Source organism: Gymnogyps californianus, chromosome 1 (assembly GCF_018139145.2).
Source record: "Gymnogyps californianus isolate 813 chromosome 1, ASM1813914v2, whole genome shotgun sequence".
In the NCBI taxonomy this organism is placed as follows: Eukaryota; Metazoa; Chordata; class Aves; order Accipitriformes; family Cathartidae; genus Gymnogyps; species Gymnogyps californianus.
Window position 1 is genome coordinate 214,728,138 of NC_059471.1, and position 27,953 is coordinate 214,756,090.

A 27,953-nucleotide genomic window follows, 5' to 3' on the forward strand; every position below is an offset into this window, starting at 1 on the left:
TCTTTTTTAAATTTCCACCGATGAAACAACAGTAGCAAAGAAAATTACTTCAGCAGCTGAAAGCCACTCAATTGAGTCATGCTAATAGCAGATTATTTAGTAGGGTTACTAGGGCAGGAAGAGATAAAGTTTCACTGAACTTGCTATTAAAAAAAAAACAGATGGGAGGGGAGGGAGAAGCAGAGCTCTTTGCAGTGAATAGGGCAATGTTCTGACTTTTGTATTTTTGAACAGCCAAATCCTTGAGGTCCTGGACCTGTGGTTTTTATATTTCTTTTTTTATCCTTCTTTTTGATTTAAGAAAGGACTCCACATTCCAGTTGGGGCCGCCAGGCATTTTCGAGTTTCTGGGGAATGTGCTTTAGGAGTTGAGTCGAGGGACCAGCGAGGAGCACCTGCTTCAAGAAGGTTCCTGTCCCACCTGGTTGCGGTGGGGCAGGGCTCCATTCAGCTAGAGGTATCATCAGATGGCCTCCTAAGCTCACAGACCCACCAAGCTGCCACTGGCTGAACGCCTAACATCAGAGTTGAGTCTGGATCCCAGCGTGGGCTCTGGGTTGTTGCTTCTCTCTCTTTTTTGGCGTCTAGGCTGGACGTGAGACTTTGACGTCCACCAGCCTTCACTTGCCAAAGCTCCCTGAGCCATGCTGAACCCCTCATTTTCCTCGCATGACTTTTTGGCCAGCCCCTATGAGCACACATGGTGAAGGAAGCAAGTAATGCTCAGCCTGTGCAGAGGTTTCTGACTTGAAAGACTCCCTGCTTTAAGATGATGCCACAGTTGCACCGGCATAGGCAGCGCAGAGCTTAGTTAGACTTTCTCCCCACTTCTACATGTCCTTTGGGATTTTTTCCAAAGCCCTCTTGAAGATGCAGATCCCCCTCCTGAACCTCTATCGTGCGTCTCAGCAGCCCCCCTGTGCCCGGGCTGTTTTTGTAATCACACTGCTACACTGGGTGAAACTTTTCATTTTTTTTCACACCAAGGATTGCTGTGAGCAGAGGGTTATTACACTGCCAGGGTGGAGCTAACTGATTTTTTTTTTTTGTTTTTCGCTGCCTCAAGTGTGTTTATTTTCAAAGAAAGTCACTCAGTTGACTCTCAGAGCTTCTCACGGATGCAGTGTGTGCCTCACCGTCACGTCAGAGGTGGAGGGTCTCAAAAGCAAAGCTTAGAGGGAGAGACGAGGAAGGAGGGATGGAGGGAAGGAGAGCCCCAGCAGCTCAGCTTCCTAGCATGACAAGTTTTTGTTTTTCCTCCTTGGGATCTTTTCCAGGTTAGTCTCTGTATACCCTCCCACTTTGTTCTGAAGAAGGTGATACGGTGAATATAACTTCTGATGGCAACTTTTTGGTTTCTTCTCTTATTGTCTGGGTTTAATTGCAAAGAGCTCTGCAGCAGCCTAGGAAGGACGTGAAGTACTAACCACCTTCCAGGGCTTCGTCAGGAAGGCTGCTCTATAGGAGCTGCTCTTGGCTTTTTACATATATGTTTGTGGATCTAAGTTAAAGCGCTTGGCTGCAAATTCTGCTGTTGCTTCCCATTTTGCTGAAGCCAAGATTTGTGTAAGCAGAGTGGTGTTCTTTGCCTAAGCTTCAAAAAAGTGATTCTCAAAATAGAAAAGGAAGAGAAAGTCAATATAGTAGTATGAACATCCAAAACCTGTATGTGTGAAATCATCTATAGGACTAACCAGAGCCTTGATCATGTAATCACAGGTACCTACAGCTTAGTGTGCATGCACAGTTCCCTTGCAGGGTTACTCACGTGCTGTCTGCCTGTTCTCACATAGAAATGTTCACCAGATCGTGTTCGTGATTGACATCAAAAGGCAGTCGGTGTTAGCCTGCAAGCTCACTGTGACAGTTTGTTTCCATTCCGTGGTGTTGTTTTCTGTTTACCTGCACTTGCATCCTAACCAGAGCATCTGACTCCTGGTTGTAGGCCTGGCTGGAAGGAAAACGTTGGCAAAGGCAGCGTAAACTGCAAACGCTTCTCTGTAGCCAATTGCAAAGTGCTTTTTGTATCGTTGCTTGTTTGCGTTAATTTTGTGATTTATCAGGCCTGCTGGAGATTTTTCATTTGTCACCACCAACCAGATCACAACCAACAGTAAAGATAATGTTTATTAACTTTGATGATGTTTGTGGCACGAACCCAGAATGCTTTTCAAATTACGCACAACTGTTTTAGCAACGGATAATTCCTCTGGTTTGTGTCGTACCTTGTAGCGACACCATTGCTTTGGAGCAGCTTGCTGGGGCAGAATTGTGCCATCCCATTTTGGGATATTTTTAGCTCTACCTATGTGTAAGAATACTTTCCCGTGTTTGCTCCTTTGGGGCAGAAATGCTGAATGGAAGAAGTGTACGGTTGTACGCTTGTGTATAGGATGTACCCAGGGCGGGATGAAAAGAAAATGGTGCAGCTTTCACATAACCGTACCTTGTCTCTCTCACCACGGTACCATGTGTGTGGTGCGGATGTGGGGTTCAGTTATCTCTCAAGTGAATTTCTTGATATTTATCTGAGCTGTAAAGAGCCCTGAGATTTACAGATGATAAGCTCTACATAACTTTTTTCTGGGTTTTGTGAATGGTCATTTCCACATCACATTCGACTTGTTTTGGGCTGGATTGCTTCTCAGTAATCAGCTGCCTCGATTATTATGTCTTTTAATTTGCTTGGCGTTCATTCAAAAGAAGTGTATCCCCTTTTCCTTATCGTTGTCGAGTACAAATGTCCCACTTATCTCCAGGAGATACAACAATATAGTCAGAGCACATGCGTAGAAAATACCAACCCGAAAAGACAAAAAAATTTCCAGTTGATAAACGAGTGAGAACAGGGACGTTATGAATCTTGTGGCCATCTGTGTATCGTACTCAGTCTGATTCTGTGGCTCCTGCGATTTCTGTTACGTCTACTGAACTTGCCATTTCACTGGGGAAGCGAAGGGTGTCTTAATGCTGAGACCATTTTAGGACATCCTCACCCTGCCAGGCCAACGGGGAGAGAAGGGCTGGTGGGTACAGCTCATTACGTGAGCACTTTGTGCTGTGTCCTCTGCAATGCTCTTCCCGCATGGCCAAGTGTTTTAACCTACAGGTGTTTGACTGACATTCTGTCACTAAGCTGTTGAGGACCTCACCTGCATGTCAGTCTGGACCTGGCTATAAACCAGGGGTAAAACCTCCACGCTTTGCATAAAGATTATGGAGAAAGTAGCTCAGAACGGCCTGGGAGGTGCTTGCAGACAAAAAGAGGCATCTCAGCCAGCAGAACAGTGTGAAAATCCTCAAGATATCCACAAACCAGGCCATGAACGTCACTGAGCAGTGTTACTGGGGCTGTGTGTAGACTTCGAACGAAATAGAGCAGCAAAGATCATTCTGCCCCATTCTGTCGCCCAAGGCCGGGGCACTCTTGCCCTTCCATCAGGAGATGAAACCACTTCTCCAGGAGCAGAAGAGACTATGGAGAAACTGTATGTTTCACAGCATAATTTTTTGATTTGCATCTCAGTGATGCCTGATGAATACCTGAGTTTAGAAAAAGAAAAAAGCCCTGCATCTTACCCCGACTGATTACAAACTAGAAAAACAGAAAAAGCAATTGTAAGAAGTGTCTTTTTTTTCATGAGAAATATGTATTAGTTTACCAAAGTATTGCTGCATTGATATCATCTCCTACCATAGACAAGGCACCTACAATGATGAAAAATTCAGTTTTCATCCAGGATTGCCAGACCGTGAACCCTTAAAGGAAAGAATTTGATGTGACAACAAAGAGAGGTGCCTAAAGGAGATAGCTGGAACATCTTCCGTGACATGTTAAGGAATTCAAAGGTGGCAATAAAAACCTTTCTGTACTTAGCACGTTATAATTATCAGCAAACATGACAGTAGGAGGACTGTCTCCATAATTACGACTGCCCTGACCAGAAGCTGAGGATGAGATGATAGTGCATGAATGCATACAAAAAAATTGATCCTAAGGAGTTTACAATGTAGTAAGAATGAGTTATAGCAAAGGTAGCAAAAGCATGGTACATATGGAAGTAGAAATAGTGAAAGAAGGAGATAGAAGGGAGGAGGAAGTCTTGCAACCTTGTGTATTGCAAGATCACAGCCCTTCATGGGCATAGTGACATGCTCCCAGGTAAGGTATTAGAAGAGCCAGGTCTAAGCTGGAAGTTTCAGGGTTACAGGTTCAGTTGGTTTTAGAGGACAAGAGAAATAAAGGTGTTTTCCTTTCCAAAACACAGAAAATGTTCAGGTTTTTTTAGTTCTTCAGTGGAAATATTTTGGTGCACAACAAAAATGTTTTGATTCTGAATGCTGTTACTGTGTGTCATAGGAATTTAGTTAGAGATGGTCTGCACTTTTCCATTCAGTTGATTTCCTGGAGCTTCCAAGTTGCACTATGACCACTTCATGTAGTGCAGAAAGGTGTTGGCTCCATCCCCAGTGTCCCTGGCAATAATGTTCATGGAAGATGTGGTCCTGTGGATAAACCTGGTTGACAGAAAGAATGAGGATATGAGGGAACATTATCTATAGTTTCCATGAGGCATTATGATAGGTTGGCTAAATCAAAATATTTCAGACTTTGCACCTCAGTTTCCTAGAGCAAAAACCATAACTTTTCTTCAGAAAATATTTATTTCTTTTTAGTTGAAGAAGTGGTTCTGTATCAAATCTGTTTGACAGAATTTTCTATGGCAACAAAAAACACTGGCTCACCACCTGCTGCTCGTGGAGGTTTTTATCATTTAGAAAGGCAGGAAAATGATGTTTGAAACTGGTTTGAAAAGGTTGTTCCAGGCACTGGTGGTAACATGGGAGAAGATGTGAGCGTGCCTGCAGAAATGGATCACTGAGTGGAGGAGGTAGGGTAGACCTCAGACTCATCACGACAGCAATCTGGGGCAGGAAAAACCCCGTGTAGACAGACAGCCTGAGAAGGCGGTGCTGGTTACAATGAGGTGGGTAGAAGATAGATAGATATATGGTGAGAGGTGGGTGTGGGGCTGGGGGCAGCTAGTACATTCCTCCCTACTGCAGAAGGGTGAAGGTTTAAGCTAGAGATTCACCTGTGTTTAGGTCTAGCACATTGTACAGAAGTGCTCTTCAGTTTTCTTGAAGCTTTGTCTCTTTCCTTGGCTTCATTAGCATCATTCCTGGGCATGAGACTTCATGCTTACACACCTCACCAGAACAGCTAAAACAAGAGCATCCTTGTTCCTTGCTCCTTGTAAGAAAGAAAGAGACACCTCCAGAACATGTGCCTGGGACAGAGTGAGCTAATTACCTCCTGTTAGGTGATATCCGAGGCATAAGACCTTTCTGCCTGTTGCTTCTTCACGGAAAGGAGGCCTTATAGCCCTAGAACCAGAGTGGACCCACTTGGATTCTGCAATAATGCAAGCGTGCCTTTTCTTCAACCCCCCACCTTCTGGGCAATATGGAGCCACTGTGTACTTTCAGGGTGGAAGGTGAGGTCTCAAGAGATCCAGGTGAACTTAGTGAACCCAAATGTTCATCTTATGTAGCGCAAACCAAGTCCCAGTCCAACCTAAAGCAATGATGCCTGGTCATGTTCCCCCAGTGATACTTCTTTTCCTTGCTGGACCATCTTTGGTGTTAAGCAAAGGATTGGGACCTGTTGCCCACTCTTCCCATCCAGGCAGGATGCACAGCTCCACCTGATAGCTGGTGTGAGCCGCTGGATGTGCTCCTGAGAGCAAGCGTGTCCCATTCTTTATTGTGTGTCTGGAGTTACTAGCTGTGCTAATAAAATCACAGGGTTGAGCACTGTGCTGCAGTCAGCAAGACCATTTAAGTGTCAGCACAGCCCCGGGTCTGGTTGTGGCCTGTTTGTTTGAGCAGCGCTCTGGCAGGCACACTTTGGGCGATAGCGTAGGATAGGGACTGTTCCCTGTAGGCAGGATGGATGAGGATCTTTCAAGGAAGGGAGATATACCTAAGGGATGGATGTACTATTGCTCTTGAAAAGGTGTCTTGGTCCACTCAATGTGGGACATGTGTGTCCATGCACTGCTGATCCCAACAGTATTGGCTTCGCTTCACAAGATCAAACTGCCTCGTACGCGTTTAGTAGGACCTTCGTGACTGTCACAGGACAGAAAGGAGATATGCCCTTGCCCTTAGGAAGGGATGTAGCCAGAAGGGGGTAATGAACCTAATGAATTGTCCTTGCATGCTGCATATAGCAAGTTTTGGACCTCAGCAGAGAAAGTGAGAAGAAATGGCTCTCCTAGTCACCAGCATGGACCTGCTCCTCACTGCTATGTCTGGCCAAGTGTTGTGGACTAAATCACAGCCCTAAAAAGTCATCTATGAGGGCATAGACTCCTCTGGACTCCTCTGGACTCCTGCCTTAAAAAGTATGAGGCATTTGAAAGATCCAGTAAGAGTACAGCAGACAACTTATAACCCAAACAATAGCTCTAAAAGTCAAACGCAGATTCCTCTTCTGTCGTCACGCCTGGATATTTCATTGCAGAGCAGCCACCTGCCCAGGCCAGGACGTGCAATTCCTCCCTCATATGTCATTGCACCACATGTTTTCTGGAAAAGCAAATAAACCCAGTCCATCCCAATAAGCAGAAGGGCTGTAGCACCACAGTAAATGCACGCATTTGCTGAGAGTGTGGATTTAATGTAGCTCATCTCGGGGACGCAGGGATCAAGGGTGAAAGAGGATGTATTCTCAAAGCAGACTGGCTGTAGGGCTTTGGCTGACTCGTTGTTTTGTGAAGTTATTCTGTTTTTTTGTGGAAGAACCCCTCTAACAAATGTACTCATAACTTTGGACTCACAGTAAGGTTTTTCTTGGGTTGGTAGGTGTATACTTTGTCCCTGTCTGTCCTCATTGATGGCAGTAACTCAACACTTTGGACCCAGTTCTGTCCTTGGGACCAAACACGCAGCAGCAGTAGCCTCACTGTGAGCTAAATTTCTCTGTTTGAGAGGCCAAATTTAATGTGTAACCTAAATAAACTGCCCGGGTATGTGGCCTTAATTTTATTTTTTAATTAAAAAAAAAAAAAAGAGAGAAATGCTAGTGGCAGCAGGTTTATCTGCAAACACACACATGTGAGGCTGGAGTAACTTCCCTGAAATGTGCAGGCTTGTTGCAGCTTTGCCTTGGCACAAGTGGAGTCCTAATTCAGCTTGGTCTTTCAGTAACCCCGTGATTTTGTAAATAGCAGATAACAATCTACAAGGATACTCAGGGACACCACAGCCAGCAACAGAATGGCTGTCCCATTAACAAAGAGGCCAAGCTTGGGGGTCATCTAGCACCATAAATCCCCATGAACCTTGCTCCAGACTTCTGCGAGTGCGCTGGGAGCAGAAACTTAACTTCTATTTTGTTTCAAAACTAAACTTGCACATGATTAATTTTTCACTTGGATCCAAGCCTTTTCTGCTGAGGAGGTTTTTGATGTGGTCATTCGATTTTGCTGTGGAGTTTCTATGTGCTGGTGAGCCCGCTCCTCTTCTGATGCAGATCAGCAGTACAAGTCAGGAACAGCTGCGGTGGGGGAAGAATCAGTCTGAGCAAAGGAGGAGGCATTTTGGGTCTGATATGTGGAGAACAGAAAGAGCAGCTGAGGCTTATAGAGATTTGTTCTGGCTTGTGAATGGGATTTAGACAGGGTCGTACCCTACTTATCCATGGAAACCAGAGAGACAAATGCTGATGTGGGAGTCACCGTTATTTGTCTTGAAGGACTGTGCGCATGTTGAGAGCTGAATTTACCCAGGTTTTCCCCTCCCACCCTTGCAGTAACACTTGCTATTTATGTTTTGATTTATAGCATTGGTGAAATAGTAAAGAACGTGCATCCTCCGGCTTCCGTTTTCAGCTCCCCTGTCACCTCCTCCCCCTCGTACAAGGGGAGGGTGTTTGTCAGGCCAACTATAGATGTTGTTATTAAAACATTTGAGCAAATTAGATAGAGAAAGTCTCTTGAAAATGACTCTGTTTCTCCCTGTCTTCCCCTCGTCAAAGAAAGGCGGTTCTTTGTAATGTATTTTCTAGAGAAATTGGAAAGGACGGTGCTTTTACCAAATCTTATCATTAGAAAATTCAGTTATACAGCTTATGTCAGTTTTTCCAGTTCCTAGTTATTAGCGTTGTCCTTCTGCCTTATTTATAGATCAGTTTTAAAACCCATAGAAAGTTAAATAAACTTTTCAGTGAGTTTAGGTTCAGAGTCTGTTGCACTTAGGCGAAGCTGTAGACCATCATTGTATCCTCAGCTTATTCGTCTCTCTCTGCACTACATGTGTTAGTTCGTTTGGGTTTCGATGCAAACACCCATAAACTCATCTCTGAATTTGCTTAACTGCTGGCTGGTGAGCCACCACGGCTGGGAGCCAGCCCCTCTCATCTCAGAAACCTAAATGCCAGACCGACTTCTCCACCCGAACTAGCTGCCTGGTCTCTGTTTGTTGGCTGTAGGGAGCAAGAGGCATTTGAGGTCACCAGGCATTTGACCCATTTTAGTCAGCTACATGGGGATAATGGAAATTGAAAACCCAGCAGGTCTCTTTCTTTCTGTCATTTATGAAGAGAGCCTGGGGTGAATAGTCCATATGCAGACGTATACGGAGTAGGTGGTAGAGTGAATTTCTAAAGTTAGGTGTCAGGAATCCAGTCTGTATATTGATTTGTTTGGGCAAAGAGAGGAGGGAAGGGGATCTCCAGTGTGTCAGGATCAATAGATGGACCCATACCAATGTGGGCGAGGTGGCCATAGGCTGATTCCTGGGGACTGTGGGCCCTTTTGGGCAGAGGATTCCAGTAGTAGAAGCATCACCAGCTACAGCCCCATCTGCTCACAGACCTCTCTTGCTAATCACACAGAGGGAGGCCATGGTAGTGGATGAGGAGTGAGCAGAGGGTAGTGGCACGGCAGACAAGCAGGATGTGGTGTTAATTGAATGAGCTTTGGATCACGGTGCTGATGTGAGCATCTGAATTCAGTTCTTTCAGGCAATGCCATACATGCTTGCTGAAGTCCTAGCAGCCACCAATATGCCTCTTCATGGTACAGCTCCCACTTGCACAGCCCCCCTGAAAAATCAGGCTCTGCAGTTCTATGTTAGACAACAGCTATGCTAGCACCTCAGAAAAAGAGACTTTCTTCCTTTTGGGAGTGGTGAGGAAGGGGTGGTAACTGATTACAATGTTTGTCATCTCTAGAGCAAAACACCGCCTTTATTTTGGTCAATCCTTCCTTTTCTGATCATAGTAAAAGGGGCTTCATTTGTCTAAAATAAACAATAATCTGTTGCATCTTTGCAAATGCTGCTATGGCTGTAACTCATACCATTGTACAGAAGTGACACAACTTTAGAGCTAGTCCCTGTTTGGGATTTTGTGAATGCATGGGGACTACTTGCACTATTGCACCTGGATATCTGAGTGTGTAACAGAGCTTTTCTCTGGCCAGTGGTGTGTGCAGGAGGGACAACACGTCTTCCTTGTGCTCTGCATTGCTTAGCTGAGCTAGGAGAGTGATGCTGAGGTGAACCCTGCGTGGTTCCTGGCGATTGTGAGCCACAGTAATACTGAGATAGCTAGTGTAGAATGGACTGAACATTGGTTTGCTTTATGCGAGGCTCTGTGCTGCCTCCTGAGCTCAAGGGACAGCACGAGCCAGGGCTAGTTAGTAGGAAAAACAGTGTGAGTTTTGGGGAGAAGGGAGGCAGATATTGTCTGCATGATCACGACTTAGCTCTTCGCACAGTGTGAAGATGAGCCCATGAAGGTTTGCTTAAGCAGCCAGGAGGTGATATGAAAAAAAAAACAAACCCAAAACCAAAATTAAAAACAAAACAAAAAAACTGATTCTTTGGGCTAAAATGAATTTTGACTGTGTTTTGTATTACATTCTTCCACCCACTGTGTGTCCTATATCCACCCAGTCAGGGAGATAACTAAGGGCAGAAGCACAGAAAGAAACCGGTGGACAAATGACCTCTCAGAGAGTTGGTGTGAGTGAAATGGTAAGTGGGGTGGAAAGATATGAAGAGACAGAGATGGTTCTCAGGAACCCACCTGAGGCTCTGATGCTGAGAACAGGACGCCAAACTATAAGTGGGGAGAGGGCTTTCAGTCTAGCTGGAGCCAGAGCTTCCTTATTTAAATAGAAGTATAGTTTTAAATTGAGCTCTGGTCTGACTGAGGAAGAGGGAATATGTCAGAGTTAATTTAAGGAGGTGGCTGGAGTCCAGAGGCATTGGGAGTGGGAAAGACATAGAGGTTGGTGTTGCGATGGTGTTGGCAAGAGAGGGCACAGGTGTGGCATCTGCAGAAGGGAGCCCTGAAATTGATGGAAATAAAAAAAAAAAACCCTCATTGAGGGTCATTTTGGCCATGGAAGCAAAGACTGATGGAGCAGAGAATGAAGGCAGAAGCTGCAGGTCTGCCAGCTTCTGCCATGCAAAAGAAGTATTTCTGCTTTTAAGGTGTTTAAGAATAAACATGAAACCGCAAGCGTGTGGAGAAGGCTGAATTATCTGAAATATCTGTGGTGGTGTTCATTGTAAAGTGTGAGCTGGGCCGGGGGCTCACGGGGGTAGAGATTCCTGCAGACTTACTGGGAGAACTGCAGGGCAAGGAGAAGGCAGCTGAGGGCTGCGGACCAGAGCTGGGCTTGTGCTATTGGTATGCCTAAAATGAAGTTATCTGGCGGTCAGGCATCTTTCTGCAGTTCCTATCTGCTGAGCCTGATAGGAAATGTCCACTGCTGCAGAGGAGTGGGGAGAAAACTTAATTCTCCTTAAGTAATAGTGCAAGCTCTGGAGAAACACAGGACAATCCTAGATCAAAATTAGTTTCCTAAAATACATCTCCAAAGTCCTTCATGTCACACAGAAGTAAGGTGTGGATGGCCAGTGTGGACTCCAGTTACAATCTGAGGCTCCTCTGTGACAAATTTGGCCACATTTTTGAGGAGTATGTGGTAAGACCAGGCACACAAGAAGCTTCGTTCCTGACAGATGGCTAGACAGATACATCAAGGATGATGTAGACATAGTCTGCGGGGAGGCAGAGGGATGAGCGACACGCTCTTTTCCAGCCCAACATTTCCATGATTCTGGGTCCAAATACCTTTAGCAGATTTCCGGATTAAATAAAGACATTAAATACCTCTGCTGCTGAACGAGGTTAACCATAGGCATGAAACTGTGCCTGCAGAAGAAGGATGTTAGTATGTCCCATTATGGTCCTGTGCTCCTCCTTGGGACTTTTTTTTTTTTAAGGGAAAGAAAATCAAAAATAGGTGCAGATGCTGGCACTAGCAGGAAGTTCAGTGCATTAATGACCGTCCTGATACAAGATGGTGAAGTATTTGAGGCACGCTCCACCTGTGTCATTAAAAAAAAAACCATCAAAACCCAAACAAAAAGACCATAGCAAGAAGTCTGTGAACCAGTGCCAAAATCTTACAGAAATACAGGAACTGCTGGGCTAACGAACAAGAGGCCAAAGGAAAGGAGATATTGTAGCTACATCTCAGTTCAAGATATTTTTATTTCCCTTGTTACGTTAAAAAGCTCTTTGAAAGAATTTTGCATGCAGTGTTTGAAAAACTGAGCGCTGTCGCTTTAAGTTTGGCCTGTGTTTGTTAGAGGACAACTAGAACCTGAAAAGAGAAGTTAGTATTAAAAATTATAAAGAAGTACAATGGGAATAATTATTTTGAAAACATTTCTTTTGAGTTTGTGTGGCCCGAGTGTTGCAGAAATGGAGTGATGCAGGAAATTAAATTAAGCAGCAGCTCTCCAGGAAAATAAGAAAGCAAAACTGACAAGTTGCTTTTAATAACCTGGACCCCCAAAAACGCACAAAAAAGAAAATATTTACAAAGGAGAGTAAACTGAATAGTTGTGCATCTTTGCAATGAGACAGGTGAGGGTGCAAGTTTGCTTTGTTTCAGGACCACACATGACAAACATTCATTAAATGTGAGGAAAAAAAGGGTTATGGCCTAGCTTCAGGGACAGGACCTGGAGGGGTTTATTCCAAATAGAGATTTGGTGAGCCTGCTCTGCTTCTCTTTCCAGTTTGCAGAAATAACAAGGGGTTTAGCTTTAAAAGTCTTGCCTCGCCACAGGGAGATAAATTCACCCTGTCTACTGGAAAACAAAAGGCATATCTGAAAGAGATTCTCTTTTTGATGTAAGACTTTGGCTCCTTCTATATAAGCAAATGAAGAAGAGCTGAGGAGTGTTCCTGGGCACTGGACCCTCTTTCCATTTCTAGAGCGACTTTCAGAGCGGATGGTTTTGACTCTGGCCAGGCAGGACGCGTGGGGTCCCCACCCAGCTGTATTTCACTATCTTTTCAAGCTATCGTAACTGTTAGACATGAATGCGTCTGCTCCCAGATCAAACCCTACAATCTGGGTCCTTTTAACCGGACATCGGAACATCAGCGGTAGGACTGATCTTGGCCATCTTTGGGGTAGATGTAATCATAGCGGGGAAAGAGCGATTCCGGGATGGGATTGGCTTAACCTATTTTAAATGTTTTCTTTAGGATGGGGTGATGCACCCCTACAAGTACTTATATCTCTTTACTGGATATGATGGGAGCTGGGGTGATAGCCCATATGTGCACTGCAGTTGTCTGTGTATGTTCATGTGAATCCACCCTTAATCTCTTCACCGGCAGCGAGGCTACAATTTCCCAGTCTCTTTATCCCGACCAAAATGCAGTTGCTGCACACCATCCCCCATGTCATCATTCCTGCTTAGTGCAGGCCCTCGCATCTGTGCCGGGTCAGTCAGATCAGGGAATGGATGCAGCTGCACACTCGCTTGTCAAGCAAAGAAAAGAAGAAGGGTTGCTTTTAGAGAAATCTGTTCCCTGATCCCAAACCCTACACAGACACTGGGCTGTGCTGGAAGAGGCTGGGAACCTGCAGTGTGAGACGGGGTGGAAAGCTGAACCATGTCTTTGGACATAGCCTGCATTGAGGTCAGGTTAAAGCAATTGTTACGTGGAGACCTAAGGATAGCAAAGCACAAATGCCCTGTTTTTAAGACCCAGCTATACGTGTATCTGCTAGAATGGTTGTAGATTCCCTCCTAGAGTCTGTGGATGTATGCAATGACCACTGGCATTCCCAGCAGCAATTTTCTGCAATTCCCCCAGTGGGACAAATACCAGCCCTTTCGCAGCTGTAAATCTGTTCACCTGCATTAACTCCACTGTAGCTAAATCACGTATAAGATCTGAAAATAGACCTGAGGCTCCGGTCTTGCCTTGTGCACAACAAATGCAACAGGAAGAAACCACGTGAACTCAGCAGAGTCCAAACAGCCGTGTTTGTAGGCTATATATAGGAGACCAGGTCCTGTTACCGGTACATGCAACTTGCTCTAAACACAGCATCGCAAGATGTCCCAGAGACTTTTAAAGAGAAATGCCCATTCCTGTGCCTGCCGTTGGCCCCAGAAAAGTCTGCAAGACTCGTTTCCACATGACAGAAGAAATGCTTTGCCTGGGTCCTCTGTGCCTGCAAGTGGTGGGGAAGGGTTTGCATGGAGAGCATCACCTGTGTTTTGAAATTGAGTTGTTCTATGAAGTTGTGGAAGGCTCTTTAGTTACATGGAGTCTGGTATTGTACCAATCCCATCAGAGACTGCTGGTCCTGCCTTTCCTCGCCCTCTCCCTCCACCGCTTTTGCGACACGCTGCAGATGGGGTGGCTGACTATGGAGAGAGGGAAAATTAAATGGCTATGCAAATTTCCCTCCTTTTCCTCCTCCTCCTCTGGTCCACATCCTTGTAAAAGGAAAGTGTGAGAATGTTGGGTGGCACCCGGAGGAGTTCTGAACTTCCTCCTTTATGAACAGGCTGGTTTGATTTCCATTGAAATAACACGGGATATGGGCACCCAAAAGGAAAGTCACTCAAGGGAGTTATTTAGACCCCTGTTCCCTACTGTACGGTCTGTGGGATATGAGGAATCAGGGGGCAGAGATACGGACTGCAGCCATCACTGTTGGTGTTCAGTATTGCTCTTGAAATCTGCAGGAAGACCCTGAGGTGTGTTGAGTTATGCTCATGTGCAGGTCTCCACCGGCTAGATAAACAGATCTTTGCAGGGTCAGGACCTGCCTTTTTGGCTGGGAGATGCCTTTCAGGGGGTGAAGGAAAGTTCATAGCCTTCAGCTATAACTCCTGGTTGCTTTCCCTCTTGGTGATGCTGATCCGCAGATGATGAACTCATTTTGCATGCCCAGTTTTGCCTCAAAGAGGGGAGAGAGCTGGAAATATTCCCTCTGACCTCTAGAAAATTAGAGTTTGATGACATTAGGAAAGCAGCATCTCAAACCCAGAAATACTTCCCCTCCCCTCTCAGTTGTCCCTCATTCAGTAAATTGCCATCTTTACTGCATCATGCATGCATCCATTTTCATTCAGCGAAACACAAAAGCATAAATCCCACTAAAGGCAGCTGTCGTCAACGCAGTTCTTCCACTGACTAGGAGCAGAAGCTCATTTCTTCCTCTCTCCTTAACCACAATTGATTAAGGATATTAAGGAGTTTATCACTTCCTAATATCATCTGGGAATGACTTCCATATGTTGCGTTATTCTCCGGAGTGGGCAAAGCTCCCCCTTGCCAGCGAAGCAGGGTGCAGTATTGCTGAACCCCAATTACACTGTATTTACTGTTTTATTGGAGGAGAGGTTGCAGGTGGCCCTTTATAGAAAGAAGCGTTTCATCCTTAGTTTTCAGATACCTTATAGCATCCTTTCCGCTGGGAAATTAAGCAGACACTCTCCATATCCATTGCAGCTGCTTCTAGTGTTAATTTAAACTGCTGCTATTACAGTGAGCCGTTGCTGGAGCTGAGTTGTGTTGTTCCTTAATTGTTTATGGCTGTGGATGTGAGCCAAGTAGCAGTCCTGTAGTGGCAAACGCTGGAGATATGACCTGGAAAACAGATGTTTGGGCAGAAGCCAAAGTGGTTTCAGGAAAGACAGTGAGAGAGAAGCAGGAAACCAGTTATCTGTCTGATTTATTGGACGGGGTGAAGAAATTCACCCCAAGGCAGAGTGCTCACATGAGGCTGGTACAACAGTAAACTCTGATTTTAGCTAGCTTTTAGCCAGCCTTTGCAAGGCTTATATGGGCAGCTGTTGATTTGCTAGTGCTAACATTAGGTGTGCCAAACCTACGTGCTTTGCTGCTGGGTAGAAAATTCTCGCCTGTTTGCTGGTGGCTGCAGAACATCTCACACAATAGACTGGTTTATGTGAAGTCCCAGCGTAAGTCTTTTAGATCTGATACAAGGCAGGGGATTTTGTGAAATTTAATGGCTTGAGGAATCTGATCAAAACCAGATCTCTACAGTGGAGGTGCTCCGTGTGAATAGATCATCCCCAGACATTCCCCTTTCCTCTCAAAGGAGAGAAACAGGTTCATCACATGCTAACTGAGGGATCTAAAATGGGTCCAGCTCATGATCTGAGGGTGCCAGTTTCTCTCTGTTCCTCTCTCAGGAGCCCAGGTAACTGCCTCACATGGAGACGCAGATGCTGTAGACATCTAGGATTAGGTGAGATCTGTCCCACCCATGTTTTCATAGAATCGCAGGCTGGTTGAGCTTAGAAGGGACCTCTGGAGGTCATCTTGTCCAACTGTCCTGCTCAAGCAGGGCCATCTGGAGCCAGTTGCCCAGGACCACGTCCAGACAGCTTTTGAATATCTCCAAGGCCAGAGACTCCACAACCTCTCTGGGAAATCTGTTCATCAAGTGCTTGATTGCACAGAGCCAAAATGAAGTATTGCACTGGAGGGGAGGGAGGGAGTGTCCCGCATTGAAGACTAAGAAAAGTTTTAAATGTCACAGTTTAGGGAGCAGATCCACAGATCTGAAAAGGTATCTTGTAGCACATCCAACCAGTGATTTTTGGAGCAGTGATGTGAGTATTTAGCAGGACAAGATGCTTTCACAATTTTAACTGTGTTGTAACTACATTCATTTCATTGAAATGTGATGACTGCCAGGCTCAAACCTTTAGCCCTAATTTTGTTTCTTTAGTACTTGAGCCAATAGTGTTACTACATTTTAGTGCTGAGGTGTCATCAAAAAATCTTTGGCTTCCTTTAGCAACACTCATGTTCTTAGATGCCCAACGTGTTGACTAGTAATTCTGAAACACCCTTCAGAGAGATGCTGCCTTCATCCAGAGGAGAACAGGATCGTCCTAACCTCCTGCATCCAGCCCCAGGTGGTGCTTTGCCTTTCCCACTAGCTTCTGTAAAATTGCAAAAGTGCTGATGTTTTCCCACTTGAGGGCAATGCCAGGTGCAGAGGTCCTTGGACAGTCTTCAGAGGAGGTCTGATAGCTGCTGGTGGCCCATGATCTGTGCATTCCTAGGGATACACAGTAGGCAGGAGTCACAGGACTTTTTTCTCTCTTTCTGTCCTATCCTGTCTTCCCCAGAAACCTGATGGTTTTCTTCTCTTTTAAGAGCAGTATCCAAGAGGGTTTATGAGTCTTTGCTGTTTTCCTGAAAACTCAGCCCGGTTGTTAGCTACCCTACCCAGGAGCTCACATGGGAAGGAGAGTCTTCCTATGCTGTCCATTGTATAGATTGGCCTTATGTAGGGTAACAAATTTTGGGAAACTTCCCGGGAAGCCTCCCCTGCCGAAATCTCCATCAGAGAATAGCTGCAGTTGGCTGCATGGGCCATCTGTTTGCCAAAGTGTCAGAAAGAATTGCAGTGTGAGTGCTCAGTACTTGTGAATATTCGGGCCAGAATAGTTGGTGTTTCAGTCCCAGTGCTAACTGTAGCTGTTTGTCTTCATTTTATAAAACAGGAAGAAGGAGAAGATCTCACCATATCCAGGACACAAGCAAAACAACAATCTGCTGCGACCTGGCCACGCACTAACAGAAACTTGTTCTGAGTTTTACAGTCGCCCTAGACTTTTGCACAGGGAGCTGATGGAAACTCATCACTCCACACTGCTGGGTAAGAGAGAAGACACTCAAGCAAAGGGCTACATCTTGGTTTCTCAAGTTTTCCTCTCTCCTTGGTGGTCTTGCCTCCTGTCTCCTTGAACAGAGAGTCCAAGTTTTAAAGTCAGCCCAGACAGAGGAGCAGTTATCCTCATTCTTTCAGCTGAGAAAATCCTTTCCATGTTGTCCACAACTGGGATGAAAAGAGAAGCCCCTCTTGCCAGAGACTGAACTTGTCTGTCAGGAAAATACCACTTACAGGTAAGAAAATGCCATTCCCAGCAAAGAATCTGGATCTGCTTCTGTGTGACGCTAGAGAAGCTGCCCTTGGGACAGAGCATGTTATGTGTAAAAAGGAAAAGAGACTTGGGCTGCGTGCCACACCACAAGTCATTCAACTTTTTGCTGTTGTAGTTGAACAATATATTGTTGTCAATATATTTGACAAGTAACAGCTGGTGATAGGACTCATGTCTTTTAACTTTGGTGGTCCAAGCCGTAGACATTTGCAGGTGAGTTCAAAGTGCCTCTTGCTCCCCATTGACTAGAAGGGGAGCCAGGAATGACAAGCTCAGAAGCTGACACAAAGGTTGGGTGGTAAATCCCAGTCCTTGGGCCCAGATGGCACAATGATGGGCAGCAGCTACAGCAGTTAATAATTTCTGGTTTCACTAAATCTTCTCTCTAGAAGCTCTGAAAGAGCCTACAGAGAAGACCAACCCAAACGCTTTGTTGTGTTTCCTGACATCTTGATTTTATATGTTTCTGTTTTCATCTGCTTAAAATTATCCTGAGATTGTTTTTTTTTTTGCTCCGCTTTCTACACAGTGTGGTTCATATGAGCTGAATTTTCTCTTTATAGCTTCACTTATGAATATGGGTCAGCACCCAGGCAGTTGAATGCCCGAGATCATTTCCACGCTGTATATAAATAGTACGCAGTTATTTCACAGTTTCAAGTTCAACTTGCAGGCTTCCAACAGCCTTGTATTCCCGAAACCCTTTCTACTCTCACAGCATTCAGGTTTCTTGAACGCGTGACTCAACGTAAATTACAGCAGAAGTTATCCCAGCCAAGAAAGTCCCAATTTGACTTCTGTATATTGTCATTCTCGTTCCTGACAGCTGGCGTCAAGTCACTAGTACTCAAAGCTGCTGTTGCGGGTGTTTCCAGCCCTGAGATGAGTTCAGCTACGCGGTTAAGCCGACAGCTGAGTTACGCTACCTTACGCACGTTAAGCGGCGCTCGGTCAGTCCGTCAGCTTGCTAGACAGTGGAGGAAGTCAGAGTGTCTCCAGCTGGATGGATAACTAACGGCCGGCGCACCCCTGTCCGACGGAGATAAGAGGCTGGTTAAAACCAAGGGAATTTTTAGACTCTTCCCAAATATCGCCTGTCTTTTGTTTGACACAGGACTTGTCATGTCTCCCTTTCTGCGTATTGGTTTATCCAACTATGACAGTGGCCCTTACCTGCCATCCCAGGGGGAGGTGATTAACCCTTACTGTGCTGTGATGGTTAAAGAAGCCGTGGAGTCAGGTAAGTAGGGAGGTGTTAAATATGCATGTGAGCTTTTATAAACCATGTGTGCGCCTTACTGTGTCATTTCTGGTGTGTAGGAAGCACACTGGTAAATCTTGATAAGGTTTTGTGAAGTGCTTTTTGTGTCTCAGCACAGTGCAAGTTTGGTTCTGGCATGGCCTGCAAGACAATCTGATTTTAAGATGATGCCTGACAAATCTATGTCTTCAGTTTGAGGTTATTATCAACTGAATTACAGGTCCCAGCATGTGACAGAGCAGATGAGCTGAGCTGTATTTGGTTTCACTTTTCTATGAGCAGTTGCTGGTTTGTCAATGGGAGTCCAGACAGATGAAATCTGGGTGTCCTAGAAATTTCCTGGGAGGGCTGTCTTTGTTTATCACATTTTTTTGAGGAACTGACAGGTCCAGCAACTTCCATCATTTTTAAAAAAATAGCTCTTAAACAGCCCCAGTCTTTGCAGAGGGAGTTAATGTCTCTGTGTAATTGTTGTACTGTGTAAAATGTTTGAAAGTGAAGCCTCCTGCTAAGCTGTTTTCTGTGTCTGGATATATGGAGTGTTGAACAGCACTGATGAGTCCTCATTGGGGAAACGTTTCTTATATGTCTTATGCATGAAAATAGTCCCAGTGAGAGGATGAAAAGTTCTTCAGTTCTGCTTTTCAAGAATCATGAAGATCAAAACCTTCAGTGTCAGGGAATTCCTCATATTGGCTGTTATTTATCTTAAATCTTTGATAAATTCCTAACTTGACTGCTGTGATTCTTTAAAAAATCAAATCAACTCAGAAATCCCTTTTTATACCTTGAGAATCCCCATGACTCAAATCTCCAGAGGATGTTAAAGTAGTTTAAAAAAAGAAATTTTAGAATTTTAAAATAATTCCATATCTCACGGGGGGGGTTTGTTTGTTTGTCTGGTTGGTTGGTTGGTTTTTAAGAGACAGCATTTATCACATTGAACTTTAGCTTGGCTTAAATAATACTTTAAATGATTCTGGAAGATGTAGTGACTGGTAAGTTCAGAAGGAAAGAAAATGCTGCATGACAAGATATCCCTAAGATCTCACTTTTTACTGAAAGTATGTCCTATTTCAGCTCTGTGCAGGGCTTGGCTCTTTGCTTTAATGAGGCCTTTGAAAGCTATAACTGAAATTGAAGTCTCTGTCAGTTCAAAAGTGAATAAAATCAATTTGGTCAGAACAGACCTATGTTTATTTGTCTTACACAGAGCTGAAAGCATTTTCTGGCATCTGACAAACACAAATGTACTAACTAAGGGATATAATTTTTGTGCTCCTGAGAGTCAATAATAATAATAACAAGAAATAAAAAAGTGTGCTTGGGGGAACTTCTCTCCATTAGTAAGGACTGAATATAGGAAGAATGACATCCTTCTATTAGAAGATATATGTTTGCTGGGGTGTAATTGCACTCATCTAGCTGTTGCTCAGGACGTGGTGGGGCAGCCAGGGGGACTTGCGTCATGTCAGTGATAGCAGCAGGAACCTCCTGAGATTGATTCACCTCAGACTCCCCTCTTAGGGTGGGTTGAACCACCCTTGGGAGATGTTAATCTGCTCCTGGTGGAGGGTGTCTAAATGTGTAGATGGCTAACTTTACCTTAAGGTGACTAAGCCAAGATGAGGCCATGGTGGGATCCATCTCCCCTATAATTCCAGTCTTCTGCAAGTGTATCAATACCTGAGCAAGTCGGCTCCTTGCATTACAAACCAAGGGAACAAACAGGGATTTCTGTGGTGGGATTCATCTTGTCTTGAGGAAGACATCCACAATGGGTCTGGTGAATCACACCCTAGAAAAGCCCAGTGCTCTCTGCTGACTCCCAGGGCAGTTTAGACAGTCCACTCAGAGGTACATATCTGAAGTTCAGTGAGAGGAGCCTGACTCTAAATGCAGAAATGCTCTCAACATGACCATCCCGAGGAGCTGTCATGCTCAAACAGGCTCAGAGAAGGCAAAAGGCAATGAAGGTCTCAGGACAAACGTTAGCTGAGTATATTTGAAATAGCTGCATCCCTGCTTTGTGATTTTTTTGATCATGGTTTGCTCTCCGGCTCCCTGGTTTCACAAAGCACTTGCTACTCAATGGTAAAGGGATTTTAAAAAAAATTATATTAGTGCCCTGATATGCAAATTTTGACTGAAGTGGCATGTCCAAGGAGCAGGAGTGGATCAGCTGCACAGCTGGTAAGAGATGCAAACAATTCTTACTCCCAGCCTTGTGCTCTGACACATGGCCATTAAGATTTCTTCAGGGCAAATGATTGCTATATAGCGGTGAGTGCAGAATGCAGGGCAGGACGTGCTTAAACCCAGAGCTGAATCCAGGATAGATCCAGTCCCAAATCCCTGCACGCTCTGTGCTGGAACTGGTTTGGTAGATGATTCTGTTCTGACTTTTGCAATGTCCTATTATGGATCAGATATATATCATGTTTAGCATTAGCAAGTGTGAGGGGGTTTTTTTGTTTGCTTGTTTTTTGCAAACAGAGCAGTGCTAGATGATAAATGTGTTCGGTTCCCAAAAAAGGGGGTTTGACTCTGACTTTGGGTTCATGCCTTGTCAACCAGCCGTGATGAATAAGTCATTGGGACAGAGGTCCCCAAGGGTCTGGGAGTAATGCACATCATCTGTGGACACAGGGGTGTCACAACAAGGCCGCCCTAAAGAATTTCAGAAGCTCAGGAAAGATCTTGGGCAGCCTTTTTGTTTTTTCCACTTGCTTATTTTGTAAAAGGGACCCTGGTATTTTATGATATAATCTTTAAAAACCAAAAAAACCCCCACACCTCCATACAGTTAGAAGTGTTATAGCAATTTATTACTGATGACAAAACATTTCAGAGATCATAGGCGCCTCTGAGGTATAAAAAAATCTGCCCTTTAAAAATGGCTTCTGCCTTCACAAGCCACCCGGCCCGGTGCCATTTTACCACCTGTCTTGGTGACATTTGCTTCGTGAAAGATCCTGCTCCGCGTTTGAACTCAGCAAGCCTCCAGGAAAAGTGGTCCCAGCTACAGTGGAAGCTGCTGCCTGGGAAAGACAGATGCTATTTTATTTTTCAGGAACCCAGGGTTAGATTAATCCCTGGCAGAATTCCACAGACATCAGCGGGGATGCGCCGGGGGTGACTGTCTGATCCCATATATTGGCCAGTTCATTCACATTCCAGGGTTTGTTTATTTAAGCCGTATGTTTTGGAGTGCAATGCAAACGAAAGCACTTGTTTTGCAAGTGCTGTGTTTCACATCCGTGGAGTTTCACTGATGTAGCAGAGAAATAATGGTCCTTACTGAGATTTCTGTTCTCCGGGATGCTGGGAAGTTTATGTCTCATTTTTATGTCTTGTTTTGTCTGCTTTTGTTGAAAGAGCGCATTGAATATATATTTGCAAGCTTGATGGGATTGAATTAAGTCTGCAGACAATGAGCTCACTATATGATTGCCTAAATCTGCATATGTGAAAAGTCAGCCTCACTTAACTGATAGAGTTGGATTCACCTGAGACTGAGGTGCTCTAAACTTTGGGGAAGCTGAATTTGAACCTAAGATTTAGTTGCACAACCGCTTGTCATACCGGGCAGGACAAGTGTGAGAAGCGATTTTACGCTGCGGGACTGATCTCCGCTCAGTTTTGCGATGCAGACCAGCGCTGATGGTCAGAGCGGACTGCAGCTCGAATCGAGTTTCTGTGATTGAAATAAGTGCAAAAGCGTTTCGTGAGAGCCAGGTGTTGGGTCGTGGAGTGAAATTTCAGCAAGTCAGTATTGGTTGCAGGATCCTGCATGCCTCTCCTCAGGAAGCTACTTTCTCAACCTAAATCTATCTAGTGAGTATAGTTTACATCAGTGGCCCTGGCAGTTGTTTCTTCTTTCGTAGGAAACCAATGTATAGGGTGGTGAAGGGAGATTTTTGTTATAATCTCACAGCCCTGATATTTGTTCTCTCCCCAATAAACGTTCTCTCATTTCCCGAGATGAATATTACACAATCAGGAGTCACTGTTTCCTTTTTTTCTCCTTCTCTCCTGCCTCCATAACTTTGGAGCTTGTTTACCAATTTTAATCCATCCTGAAGGTGTGGTACAAGCCTCAGAAAGCCCTGAGTTCCTGCCTGTGTAAATCAAAGCTGAGCAGAGAGAAGAAACCCGAATTAGTCCTCCCATCTAGGGAAAGATTTTCTCCAGCACATGTCACGTTCCAGGCTATCAGCTGCATGTGCTTTTCCAGCTGGGATGAAGGAAAGGCTGGGATTATTGGAAACAGGAGCAGGGTCTTTAGGAGACAGGAGTCGCAGGTCTGCTGCTCACACGACTGCTTTTTATTCTCTTATGCCTCCAGCTTCAGCATTTGATGGGTTGAAAATTTGCAGAGGGTGACTGTGAAATAGAATTTACCTTGAGTAAGTGTCCAAGCCTTTTACAGGGCTGTATGAAATAAAATGGGCTGTAGGAAATAAATAAAGCTGGCTGAGACTCTTTTCAGAGAGAACTAACTAGAGAGAACTCTATGCAAGCTAATGCTAAGCCTCAGAGCTACCCTTCACCATTTTAAGATGTGTCTGCTATGAAGGAAGAGGAACTAATGCATGAGGAAGAGGTGCAGGAAAAGTTTGCTAGATTGAAAACTCTGCACCGCTGTGGATGTGGTTGCAGGTCTACAAGGCAGTTCATATATTAACATCCCTGAGTTAGCTGAGATATAGCAACTGACTGGACATGCGCTCCAGCTGAACCTTAATGACAAAGTGCACCCAGCTTTTGGGGGGACTGAAGCAAGCCTGTTTCATTTTGCATTGCCGTGGGACGGACGATACATGTAGCTGGTTATCTGTGATGAGATTCACCTGATTAGAAGTGGGTATCTATGTTGTCAGAGTCTACATTTGAGGTCTACTCAATAGAGTTAATGGAGTCAAGGGTGGAAATTATCTTTTCTAAGGTAGATGTCTGTATTTGGTCAAATGAACACACCCTAACTCCATTGATTTATATTGATTATATTCTCTACACTGGCTCTGAATGGAGCCAATGTTCAGACAGCTCAGATATGGGTATACACATTGTTGACACCTAAAGTTAAGTGAGATGAATCCCATCCTAGGTTTCACTTCACATAGTAACCTCCTAAGACAATCTAACATGGTCCGTTACACACCGTGCCAGGAGAGAGACCTTCAGGTGGGTAAATAACACAGATCTGTCTCAGGGACTGTAGAGTGGTGGCCTTAGTGCAGGTGAGAAGAAAGTCCAGTCAATCCAAACCACTTCTTGTTGACAGAAAATGGCCAAGTGTACGTGCAGAAGAAGCCCACCATGTACCCACCCTGGAACAGCACTTTCGATGCCCATATCAACAACGGCAGGGTCATGCACATCGTCGTCAAGGACAAAAGTGCCGAAATGGTTTCAGAGACCACGGTGGAACTCAAGGTGCTAGCAGAGAGGTGCAAAAAGAGCAATGGGAAGACAGAGATATGGGTGAGCATCGTTATCTCCTCTTGCAGGATGTGATGGGGAGCTGCTGTGGGGTAGGGGAATGCCTCGTGTCCGTGCCGGGCTGTGACTGTAATAAGCAGGGCAGCAGGAACTGACTGCCACATCCAAGGAATAATGTTTTGAGTCTACTTGGGTATGACTTGAAGGAAAGACTCCCATGCACATCAGAAAAAAAAGAGCATGGCACGTTTATATTACCTGCTGCTGTTATATTGAAACCTACGCCCTCTGTTAGCAAGGATTCTGGTTCAGGTGAGCCATGCCCACGTAGTAATCTTCGCTTAGGAAACCCGTTGGGGACAAATGGTAATATGAGTGGCTAAATGTGAATTGTTTTATGTGCTCTGGGGAAACAGCTTTAAAAATTTAATCTAATATCAAGTAACTGATTCACAGCTGCCTGACTTCAGAGTTATGTCAGAGGAACTCCTTTAAAATCACTGGAGTTACAGTGGAGTAAATTTGAAGTAACAGTCTTCATAAGAATGCTAAATGTAAGGTTATGTTGCCTGGTAGTCCAAGCAAGAAAGTTCTTGATAATAGTCTTTAACATGTAGTATTCAGTAGCCATGCCATGAATAACAATAAAGTGGAAAGACAATTGGAGAGAAACTGATTTCCTGGAATTTTTTTTTGTTTTATTTCTCGTGCCAGTTCTCAGGCTAAGCTGCTTGGGCTAAGCAGAGAGTAGAAAAGTCAAAAAGGCCTTGGTCACTTAACAGACCTAAGAGCAAGATTGGGTAGAGATTTGCACATTTAATACATAACTTAGAAGGAATTGAGATACTTAGGGGCAGAATTGAAAACCAAAAGGCTCTGCTCAGCGTGACTCCAACCCCAGGCTTCAAAGCCATGGGAGGCAGTAGCCTGGTGAGGAGGAGAGGGGGCACATAATCTGGGGTGCTGCTTGCTTGCAGCAAGGGTAACAGACCCAAGGTCAAGTGGAGTTGGGAGACCCTGGTCCTGTTGTGTCCCAGCCTGATAGCAGGTCCTGAGATCTTCTCTCTACTCACTCCCCGATACAAGTTACAACCTGGGGAGGGTGGTCCCGGATATCTTATCCTGCAAGGGTCATGAGGAGAGAGAATAGCATTTTTCTCTCTTTTTTGTGCAAGGGCACTGTTTCACCTGGAAGGCAGAGAGGTAACCTTGCTCAGGCTGTACTGGAGGAGGGTGGAGAAGGCACTGTTGTGGTTCTCAGGCTGAATAAATCCTAGAATGTAGGTCTTCTTATTCCTAGTCATGTGGATCCAGATTTGCAAAGGCAGCTATGGACAGAGGTTCAGATAGGTGGGAATTTCCAGGTCCAGTGGGAAGGCCCAAAAAATGCCTGAGTAAGCTTGTAGTATCACTTACGTTGACTGTAATGGAAGTTAGACTTGCAGAACCAAGTGTCTAAAAGATTTCAGCGTCTTTTAAGTACCTGTCTGAAGTTGGCTGGGTTTTTTGAGGTGCTCCCACTTCCCCCTTGCAGGATCCACTGGGAACGACAAGTTTTCTCTATAGATAGTGCTGGTCCTGAGCTGGTGTCTAAAAACCTGCCTATAGCTTCTGTGGTTTAGTCACATTTATCTCTTCTATCGTGCCGCTCCAAGTGTTTGATAAGAGGTGATCTAGCCTCCTCTCTCTATAGTTGCTCCTACCCTGCCTTATTGCCCCACATTGGCATTCATCAGTTCCCACTAGGAAAAGGAGATAGCTTGAGTCATCTGAAATGATTGTTGCTTCTTTGAATGACTGTTTAATGATTACACTGGTCTTTTTTTCTTGTTTTTCGCTTATCTCAACCAGCTAGAACTGAAACCTCAAGGCCGAATGCTGATGAATGCAAGATACTTCCTGGAAATAAGTGGCAAGTGATTTTTTTTTGTTAATTGATAGGTGTGATTTCTGGTTATGTGGGGCAGACATGGTGTCTTCACTGAAAGCAGTGCCTATGTTATTACTGATTTATTCATAGGAACTATCATAACGGTTTGAAATGAACACTCCAGAAAAGCAATTTTTATAGTATGGTGGGGATGAAGATTGACTGATCCTCTGTGATTTGCAAGGCAGATTTTTGGCCGTTTTACCACTAAAATGCTAGATTTTCTCATTACACTAAGACAGAATAGGTACATAAGAGGCCAGCTCCCTCTGAAATCATTCTACTTGTAGGTATGCATGTAACGTGCCGTTGTGTGCATTATAGTGCAGATGTCAAGGTTGGGATACAATTTACGGTTGACAACAAGTATACGTGTTAGTTGGGCTTTTAAGATCAAGAGCAATCTAGGCAAAACAGGAAAAGAACCTAGAGAGTGATTCATCCGATCAAATGCGGGTTTCTGCTGCAAGGTGAGCTGAGTCATTCACTGGGCTCCATTGCCTGGTCCAGCTAGACCTCCAGGGACGTGGCAGCGGCTTAGTCACCCTAAACAGGGGACACACCGTCATTTATGTGTCTTCACTGGGAACCAAATCCCACCTGCAGAGTTTGATGTCCATGTGAAATGCATTTTGCTTTGTTGGAGAAAATGGGTTGCAATCCAAGTGCTCGGTCTTATTTTCCTGTCTTTGATGCCAAAATTCTCGCACGCTCAGATGTGGGGTGAAGCTGTAAGGTGTAGATATCTAGAAGGACTTCCCATTTAAAGAAACATAGAAGTACTGAAAACAGCTAATAGCGTGTCCATACTGATATTTTCTTCATCCATTCCTACCTTTAATATAGAATAGACTATTGTTGCCTCCTTGTACGTTATAAGATATCAGAGAGGCCAAAACATAGAAAATGCAAATTGTGTTTGTATTACAAATAGCAAGATCAGCATCAGATCACACAGGGGGCCAGTTTCCACAGAATACCTATGTAACTTGCTGTGTAATGCATGAGTAAAACAAAACAGCGATTGAGAGTGAGATATTGTGTGCATATCTAGATTTGTAGACACAAGCACATATGTAAGTGCACATGTGTATATGCACGTGTAGTCAGAATTGGTTTGTTTGCTGTTCTAAAATGTTTAAATGTGAACTGGGAATAATGGCATGGACACAGCAACCAGCAAAGCAATTGTTGGCATGGAAAAATAACAAGAAAAAGAATATCCTAGGAACACACATACATGCTTACTCACACACACGTACACACACACATAAATTATTCCATTAAATACCCACATATATATACATGTGTGTTTGTGTGCATATATAGATAATAATTAATTTTTATATAATTTCATCTTTTTTAGGGCATGATTCTTCAATGCTATACAAAGTTAGAATTTAATGTTTAACTGCGAATTATCTCTCCTTGGGAAATTTCTGGTCTACATTTCAAAAGCAGCATTATGAATATTCAAAGGAGCTCAGACTCCCAAGTTTAAAGTCATTTTAGTGTCCTTGTAGGAATGGTAGATAAAAAAACATCCAAACAAGCTTTGTGTGGGTTTCAGAAAATGGTTATTTCTTAAAAATGTTCATTCCCATGTGCGAATCATCAGCTTCAGTCACTTAGTATTTCGGCAGCTGCATTTTCTCAAGGCGCCTGATCAGGACAGGGTACCCTAATAAATCTTCTGTTTCCTTTCCCCCCAGATGCAAAGGACCTGGGTGACTGTGAGACTGAAGGCTTCTTCTCCTTGCACCAGCGCAGGGGAGCCATCAAACAGGCCAAAATCCATAATGTCAAGTGTCACGAGTTCACGGCCACCTTCTTTCCACAACCCACCTTCTGCTCTGTCTGTCATGAGTTTGTATGGTAAATGAAAATAAATCTATGCTTTTTTTCCTTTTAACCCTAGGGATCAGTTCTTGTGTAGACGTGCCGCTTAGGGACATGGTTTAGTGGTGGACTTGGCAGTGTTAGGTT

General features: G+C 44.4%; 1 protein-coding gene across 1 annotated transcript in view; it reads left to right on the forward strand.

Annotated features, from left to right (window-relative positions):
• Positions 1 to 17,248: 17,248 nt before the first annotated feature.
• The window catches only part of PRKCQ (protein kinase C theta), a 45,773-nt gene continuing 35,068 nt past the window's right edge, over positions 17,249 to 27,953 (forward strand). The window contains exons 1-5 of the mRNA XM_050892745.1: positions 17,249 to 17,293; positions 18,446 to 18,571; positions 23,880 to 24,079; positions 25,889 to 25,949; positions 27,680 to 27,842. Of these exons, the coding sequence (XP_050748702.1) occupies positions 18,454 to 18,571; positions 23,880 to 24,079; positions 25,889 to 25,949; positions 27,680 to 27,842 (542 nt within the window). The 5' untranslated portion in view covers positions 17,249 to 17,293; positions 18,446 to 18,453. The remainder of the gene's footprint in view (positions 17,294 to 18,445; positions 18,572 to 23,879; positions 24,080 to 25,888; positions 25,950 to 27,679; positions 27,843 to 27,953) is intronic.